General features: G+C 48.9%; 1 protein-coding gene across 1 annotated transcript in view; it reads left to right on the forward strand.

Annotated features, from left to right (window-relative positions):
- Nucleotides 1-5,554, forward strand: part of LOC107106585 (zinc finger protein 287-like) — a 26,023-nt gene extending 20,469 nt beyond the window's left edge. Inside the window, exons 7-9 of the mRNA XM_015406765.1 lie at nt 238-345; nt 1,367-1,495; nt 4,499-5,554. Of these exons, the coding sequence (XP_015262251.1) occupies nt 238-345; nt 1,367-1,495; nt 4,499-5,193 (932 nt within the window). The 3' untranslated portion in view covers nt 5,194-5,554. The remainder of the gene's footprint in view (nt 1-237; nt 346-1,366; nt 1,496-4,498) is intronic.
- The last annotated feature ends 3,433 nt before the right edge of the window (nt 5,555-8,987 follow it).

The raw sequence follows: 8,987 nt of genomic DNA on the forward strand, positions 1-8,987 counted from the left end.
CCCGTACCTCACCCGGGGGAACTGCGATCCCCCACGATCCCCCCCGAAATGACCTCTGCTGGCATTTACTTATAAGTTTGTTACAATATTTTGTTTTACTTCAAATTTTCTCATTGATGTTTTTTTTTTTTAAATCAGAAAGTCAAAAAACCCAAAAGTATTATCAGGGAATATTCCTTTAATCCAAATGCGTCAGGAATAATTCTCCTTTTCTTTCCCTTTATCTCTCTGCTCTAGAGGGATTTTTAGTTCCTAAATCTGGCCTTGCCTCACGCCTGGAAAAAGAGGAAGAAATGTTGGTCCAGTTCCTGGAGGAAAGAGAGAGACTCACAGGCCAAGATCCAGGTAAGGGACCAGAGAAGGCTATTTGGGAGATTCTTACCATTCAGGAACATAAGAACATAAGAAGAGCCCTGCTTGATCAGACCAGGGTTCAATCTAGTCCAGCTAGTTCCATCTAGTCTCACACAGTGGCCAACCAGTTTGGTGTAGTGGTTAAGTGCGTGGGCTCTAATCTGGGAGAACCGGGTTTGATTCCCCACTCCTCCACTTGCAGCTGCTGGATGACCTTGGGCAAGCCATAGTTCTGACAGGAGCTGTCCTTGAAAGGGCAGTTCTTGAAAGTGCAGTTCTTGAAAGAGCTCTCTCAGCCCCACCTACCTCACAGGGTGTCTGTTGTGGGGAGGGGAAGGGAAAGGAGTTTCTAAGCCGCTCTGAGATACCTTTGGGTAGTGAAGGGCGGGGTATAAATCCAATCTCCTCCTCCTCCTCCTCTTCACGCAGACTCTGGGTGAACCCGGTTTGATTCCCCATGCCTCCACTTGCAACTGCTGGATGACCTTGGGCAAGCCATAGCCCTGGCAGAGCTGTTCTCTCAAGGACAGTTCTGGAAAGAGCTCTCAGCCCCACCTACCTCACAGGATGTCTGTTGTGGGGAGGGGAAGGGAAAGGAGCTTGTAAGCTGCTCTGAGACTCCTTCTGGTAGTGAAGAGTGGGAGTGTCTGGTGGCTGCAAGTTCTAGCTCTTAGCGTTGTGCTAGTGGCAAGCTAGACCTGTTTTTAGGGACTGAGAGAGCTCTGAGAACTGTGACTGCCCCAAGGTCACCCAGCTGGCTTCATGTGTAGGAGTGGGGAATCGAACACGGTTGTGCAGATTAGAGTCTGCCACTCTTAACCACAACATCAAACTGGCTCTCACCCTACCTAAATGAACTTGTTAGACCTGTGGTCTACCTAATCCTTTCAACTCGCGATGCCGAAGATTAAACCTGGGACCTTCTGCCTATCAAGCGGATGTTCCACCACTGAGCTGCAGTTTAAGGTCTCGAAGCAAAAGATGAACTAATCCCTCTCTCTGTCTCTTTCAGGTGATGTGAAGAGAATCAAAAAGGAGGACTCAGAGGAGGAGGAATCTGGCCCAGATGAAACATGGGAGTCGTCGACAGAAGCTGCCCAGGTGGACATTCCCGGGACATCTGAAATCCACAAGCAGAGATGTGAGTCCCAAGGGCTGCAGGTCACGAAGGAGCCCGCAGAAATTTTAGGATGTCTTTCTGCTGCCAGTTGCAAAATGTACACAGTAGATGCACAGCGGGGGAAGCCCACGTTCTCCAAGTATGGGAGAAAGTACAAACCCGGACTTCTCGCAATCCACACAGATGGGAACCCCTATGAGTGTCCAATATCAGAGGCAAACCTCCAGCAGACATGTTTCCTTGAGCAACATGAGGGAAGTCTTACAGGCAAGAAGCCACTCAGACTCTACGAATGCTTGGAGGAAGATGATTGGACCAGACAACAGAGTCAAGGTGAGATGTTGTACGATTGTCCCAATTGTGGGGAAAGCGTCCGTTCTAGGAAGCTGCTAGACAGTCACCGAGGAGCTCGCACCAAAGGGAGTCCTTGTGAATGTTCCGAGTGCGGGAAAAGTTTCCAATACAGGCAAAATTTGTTGAATCATCAGAAACGCCACACTGGAGAGAAACGGCACGAATGTCCCGAGTGCGGGAAGATCTTCCTTTATAAAAAAATGTTAACAAGGCATCGGAGAATCCATACGGAAGAGAGACCTTTCGAATGTCCCCAGTGTGGGAAATGCTTCAAGAAGAAAGAACATTTCATGAGCCACGAGACGACCCACACGGGAGAGAAGCCCTTCAGATGCCTTGAGTGCGGGAGGAATTTCACCCGGAATTTCACCTTGGTCCAGCATCAGGAAACTCACCAGCAACGGAGATCTCAGGAGTGCCCTTAATACGACAAAGAGTTGCAGCCATTAATCTTGAGTGGTGGCCTCTATCTTTCCCTGGAAGTCTACTTTGAGAAGATTTTTTTTTAATTAAGTGGAAGGAAATGAGACGAGTTTGTGGGGGAACATACTAGAGGTTTTATTCCAGAAAATGCTTTTATCAGTTTGACATGACACAAAGACTGTGTATAACCAATTAAAGGTGGATTCAGTACAGGTTTTGAAAAGCTCTTCTTTATGCACTCATTCGATCATTTATGAAATTAACTGCCAGCAACTATGGACGTGGCTGTTGAGACTTTCAATTCACAGTGGGGAGGTCTAGAGAACACTTTACTTATTTACTTACATTATCTATAGTCTGCCTTTCTCACTTGGACTCAAGGCGGATTACATAGTCAATATAATCAACAAGATGTGACATTCAATAAACTATACAATAGGATTAGGGGTGTAGAACCAAGCAGAAGCAGGCCGTAGCCAGGATTTCTTGGCTTGTGGGGCAAAAAAAATTCTGGTGGGGCTGCCGTAATGAAGGGGGCCGCACGCACCCCTCTCCCTCCCTTCTGCAAGATTTAAAGGGCCCTTCAGCTGATACAACAGGATCCCTTTAAGAACATAAGAACATAAGAGACGCCAATGTTGGATCAGGCCAAAGGCCCATCCAGTCCAACGCTCTGTATCACACAGTGGCCAGAAATACCAGGTGCCATCAGGAGGTCCACCAGTGGGGCCAGGACATTAGAAGCCCTCCCACTGGTGGACCCCCCAAGCACCAAGAAGACAGAGCATCACTCGCCCCAGAGTCCCTATCTATACCTTGTGGCTAATAGCCACTGATGGACCTCTGCTCCATATGCTTATCTAATTCCCTTTTGAAGCCGTCCATGCTTGTAGCCGCCACCACTTCCTGTGGCAGTGAATTTTTTCTTTTGGGAAGAAGCGTGGGGGACCTTAAGAAGCGGGGGCCCTTTAAGCAAGGGGCTGGAGCCCCCAATCGCCCCTCTGTAGCTACGGGCCTGAACAGAAGTCTAAGAGCAGAACTGAAGCAAAGCACAAGTATTAACAGGAAACATTAAATGATGCAGAAATTACATTGTAGGATCCTCGTTTCAACAAGCTAAGTACAGACCACAGTCCCTGATGATCTATCCAAGTAACTTTGTGAATCCTTTAGTTCAGTGCAACTCTAGTGCCTGCACAGAAAAACCCTCTTGAATAATTCAGTTTTGCATAATTTGTGGGAAACCCTGTTGATAGCCTGTCTCATAACTACTGCCCTTGAGGGACAGCAAGACCGTCCCCTTGAGACTTCCTCTCATGGGCGTTTAGAGATGGAGATCCTCTGGATATGGAAGCTCCTTTTAGTCACTGTGGCTGGTAGCCATCAGTGGACCCACCCGCTGTGGCTAGCTATGATAGCGAAGTAAAACTTCCATCGAGGCCATGTGACCTCTGGATGCTAAATTCTGAAGGACACAAATACAGAGATACGGGAGGCAGACTTTCATGCCCTGCTTTGGCGGGCTTCCCGGGAGCATTTGGCTGCCTGCTGTGGAAGAGGGTGGTGAATTCCCCACTCCTTGTGGCACAAGCATGGACGGCTTCAAGAGGGAATTAGAGAAGCATATGGAGCAGAGGTCCATCAGTGGCTCTTAGCCACAAGGTATAGATAGGGGCTCTGGGGCAAGTGATGCTCTGTCTTCTTGGTGCTTGGGGGGGACAACAGTGGGAGGGCTTCTAGTGTTCTGGCCCCACTGGGGGACCTCCTGATGGCACTGGGATTTCTGGCCACTGTGTGATACAGAGTGTTGGACTGGATGGGCCTTTGGCCTGATCCAACATTGGTGTCTCTTATGTTCTTATGAATTTTATGGACCTTTGACTGATCCAGCAGGGCACTTCTAGTTTGAACTGTCTCTTTTGCTCTGCCAACAGGGAAACTATGGTGTTGGGTATGACTTGAAAGTGAAAAACAGCAGGTCTGACATTGGGTGCCTTAAATCAGCAAGTGCTGATAGGACGTGTAATAGGATGTGTAATAGGATGGGTGGCGAAAATTCCGTATTCCTTGATACAGGGTAGGAATATCATTGTTCGTTCTTAAAGTTTAGCCCAGAAGAACGGTGCCAGTCTGCGATACAGAGAGAACTGTTGTGAATAGAGGCAGGAGTCAGCAAGAAGAACTTTGCTGTGGTCTTGAGCAGGGGTGACCGAAGCATTTACAAGACTCTTCTCTCTGTCTCCGCAGGTGGCAGAAAGGGGATTAAGCTCCAGGTGGAGGAGGCCCAATATGGAAGAAGAGAGTCCGAGGAATCACAGAGGACTGTGCTGCATTTAACCCAACGGAGTATGTTGAAGCCTGCTGAAATTCAAAAGCAAGCATGCAAATCCCAAAGGCAGTATACAGCTGCCAAGATAACAGTGTCTACAAGCCCCAAAGGTTCTCCAAGTACGGGGGAAGATACCGTTGCAGATCACCGTGATACAGTGACCGCTCCAGAGAACTTCCACAAATGTCTCGTGCGTGGGGGAGACTTCCACCCAAGCCTCCATAAACATCCGAGAATCCCTATAGGAGAGAGGCACTATGAATTCTCCCACGGGAGGAGAAGCTTCCTGCAGAGAGAACACTTGATTAGGCACCAACGTCGACACACCAGGAAGAAGACGTACGAGTGCCCTGATTGCGGGAAAAGCTTACGTTCAAGTGGATCATTCAAGTCCCATCAGAGAATCCATACCGGAGAGAGGCCTTACGGATGCTCCTACTGTGCGAAATCCTTCAACCAGAGCATACATCTAGAGCGGCATCAGAAAGTCCACACAGGGGAGAAGCCGTATGGGTGTCCAGAGTGTGGGAGGAGCTTTAGTCGCAAAGATACACTGATAAAACATCAGAGAACCCACACAGGACACCAGCAGATCTTTGACTGTGGGAGTTAAGGTGTTCAGCCGGTGGGAAAATAAGCTAGCCATTTTCGTCATTGTTACACATCAGAGAATCCGAGAGGTGGCGAAAGCGGTGTGATTTTCACACTGGCAACAACTTATTTGTTTCAGTCAGACAAAGCTATCTTTGACGCGCCTAGGCGTGTTTTTCTAAGTGAGAGAGTTCAAGCCCATTGATGTCAACGGACTTAGAGACCAACAAGCTTTCGAGAGTCAAAGTTCCCTTTGTCAGATTAATATCTGATGAAGGGAGGTTTGACTTTCAAAAGCTCATACCCTGAGAATCTTGTTGGTGCTACTGGTCTTGTATCTAGCCGTTCTACCGCAGACTAATGGCAAACTACCTTAGTTCAATGTTCCCTCTAAGCTGTGGAGTCCTGTGAGCAAAAATTCTACTTTGTGAGCTACTGGCATTGAAGTAGTGAGTGAGCGATATGACTACTGCATCAATTAGTTTGCTCTGGAGCCATCCCTTCCTGAGCTAAGACAAAAATGTGTGAGCCGGAGGCTAAAGAACTGTGAGCTAGCTCACACTGACTCAGCTTAGAGGGAACACTGCCTTGGTTTATCTTTTGCCTTGAAAACCCTGTAAGGCAGAAGTGTCAAACTCATTTGTCACAAGGGCTGAATCTGACACAAATGTCACTCTGTCGTGCCGGGCCACGCGTGCCATAAAATGTAATGCCAGGTACGGGAGATATAAACTTTATAAAGGACACAGGCAAACCCAATTAACAATTATATTTTTAAAATTCAAAATACCAACATGCTTAAAACATGAACATTCTTACATCATTTCCTTAAAGTATCTCCCTGATGCCCGCCCTCCCACTTCCACTGCCTGTTACTCATTAGCCCTGGGACAGTATACAGGGACATAATGCACAGCCTCTGTCATCTGGCAGTAAAGGTAGTGAACAGTTGCTTGCGAGCCAGAGAAGAGCCCTGGATGGGCCTGTTCCAGCCCATAGGCCATATGTTCAACACCCCTGCTAAGGGGTTGTCACAAGTTGGCTTTGATGGCACCTCCCCCCATCAGAGAAAGTGGAGAGGGAGAACTTTTACACCCATAATACTGGAACTCAGGGGCATCCAGTGATGCTGATGGGCATCAGATTCAGGACAGACAAAAGGGAATACTGCTTGACTTGTGTGTGTGTAAAGTGTCTTCAAGTCGCAGCTGACTTATGGCAGCCCCTCATGGGGTTTTCAAGGCAAGAGACAAACAGAGGCATAGCAACCCATCCAAGTACTGACCAGGGCTGATCCTGCGTAGCTTCCAAGATCTGATGGGATCGGGCTAGCTTTTACAAGTGGTGAAATTGTGGGATTCAGTTCTTGTGCCTGCTGTCTGCACACGGAGCTTCCATTCAGTTACCATGACAAAGAGAGGCCTCTTTCTGCCAGGCATCTGTCCCGTGCCTTTCTTTTTGAGACCATCGAAGCGATCAGTTATTGCCACATCCACATCTGGTGGTGGTGAGTTCCACATGAAGAAGTCACTTCCTCTTCTGTTCAAAACACCTCGCCGATTTGAAAAGTAGGCTGGATCTCGGAACTGGTCTAGCGACACGCGCCTTAAACGTTTGAGCAAAATGTTCGACAAACTCAGGATCACTGGTACCTTAAGAGAATCCGAAGGCTTGCTCTTGCTAGAAGAGAACAAAACAGACCTTGCAAGACTGCAGTCTGCCCTCGAAGAGGGGAAAGATTAATTTCCTCTGCTTTGGGGCGTAACTATACGGTACATTGTTCCCTGGACTGTCCCTGAATCTGCCTTGAGTCCTGTCCAGCTGGTGTGTGGTGGGGTGTTCCATGCCTGGAATGTAAGGCCAGGTTCAGATTGGGAAGGCAGCGTGTGGGAAGAGGGGTCCTTCATCTGTCCCACCCTTGCCGTTTTCCCAACCTGAAATGATCCTGGGGGGCTGCTACTCACCCCACGGGGGGCCAGGCATGTATAGATGCCTGCATGTACATTTCCTCAGCATTGCAAATCGTGTTTCTCCAGGGCTATTTCAGATCAGGAAAATGGCATGGAGGCAAAAGCTTATGCCCCGTGCTCTACAGTCCCGATCTGAATTGGGCTTCCGCACTCTTGGAGGTTCAGAGTTGCAGCTTGGACCTCCCAGAACACATATGGTAGCCAGGACCGAGAGTGCATGCAGAGACATGCCCCAGGACAGCATATCACATAATCGGGGCCTCGGAGAAAGGAAGAGGAAGACGTTTTTTGTTTTCTGCAGGGGATGTGCCATGCCTCCTGTTCTAAAGCGGAAGAGTCGGTTGTGTTGAAATCTGTTGGGACTGGAGAGATGGGGAAATGGCATTCCTTTCCCTCCGTTACTAGTGCTATGCAGGGTAAGTTGCGTAGACTGTGGTGCTTTTAAAAGGACACTTGCCTAGTTACCGGGTTAGACTGTTAGACTGAAGGCAGGGCCTTTCTCTCTCTCTTAGAATTTCCTGCTTTCCACACACTGACTAAGTGATACTTTTGTCCAATAAAGTCCTGGATCACCAAGCTGCCGCCAAATGGTATGTCCTTTTTAAGGAAGCTGGGAAGGAAACCCCACCCCCCACCCCATCCCAATCTGAAGCCTAAAGAATGCCAACACTTTCTAACAGGAGTCCCCCCTCTGCCATGGAAGCAAGCTAGGTGGTCAGGTTGCCACGGTCCCCCTCCCCCTGGCCACTGTTGGGGGCAGAGGGCGTGGGGTTGCCTGCCCCAGGTTGGGAAATGATTGGAGATTTGGGGGGGTGGAGCCTGGGGAGGACAGGGGCTTCAGCGGGTCATAATGCCATACAGTCCACTGCTCCCTCTAAGCGGCCCATGTGAGCAGCCACTCATGAGCACGGGAAGCCCCACCGAGTAGCAGTTTGGAGCCATGCAGGGCCCTGCACTGCCCTTTGCCTGTTTTAAGATTACAGCAGTTATGTTCTGCTCAGGATGTGAACTGCTCCGCTCAGTAGGGGGGAAAACTCAATAGGGCAGTGGTGGCAAACCTATGGCACGGGTGCCAGAAGTGGCACTCAGAGTCCTCTCTGTGGGCACGTGTGCCATCGCCCCAGCCAGGCCCAGACCGTCATTAAACTGGAATTCTCTGCCAAATAATTTTATCTAAATGAAAGCATTTGGGATTGCTTTCCTTACTTTGTTTGGATCATCTTAAGTTAATGTATGAGTTGTTTTTTCTAAAGTAAAACCTTAGTATTCAGGTTAAATTGCCGTGTTGGCACTTTGCGATAAATAAGTGGGTTTTGGGTCACAGTTTGGACACTCGATCTCTAAAAGGTTCGCCATCACTGCAGTAGGGGAAGAGAAGAAGAAGATATTGGATTTATACCCCGTCCTTCACTACCCGAAGGAGTCTTAGAGCGGCTTCCTTTCCCTTCCCCTCCCCACGACAGACACCCCGTGAGGTCGGTGGGGCTGAGAGAGCTCTCTTTAGAACTGCCCTTGAGATAACAGCTCTGAGGGAACTTGTGACTAACCAAAGGTCATTCCAGCAGCTGCATGTGGAGGAGTGGGGACTCAAACCCGGCTCTCCCAGCTTAGAGTCCATGCTCCTAACCACTGCACCAAACTGGAACACGCTCCAAAGCAGCCGTTTTCTACAGAGGAACTGATCTTTGTCCCATGGAGATGAGCTCTAATACCTGGGTTTTGGTCCCTGTGTGACACAGAGTGATGGACTGGATGGGCCATTGGCCTGATCCAACATGGCTTCTCTTATGTTCTTATGGGATCCCCCAGGCCCCACCTGGAGGCTGGCATCCCTACCGGGTGGTCT

The sequence above is a fragment of the Gekko japonicus genome, unplaced genomic scaffold (genome assembly GCF_001447785.1).
Source record: "Gekko japonicus isolate JY-2015 unplaced genomic scaffold, Gekko_japonicus_V1.1 scaffold542, whole genome shotgun sequence".
NCBI classification, from domain to species: Eukaryota; Metazoa; Chordata; class Lepidosauria; order Squamata; family Gekkonidae; genus Gekko; species Gekko japonicus.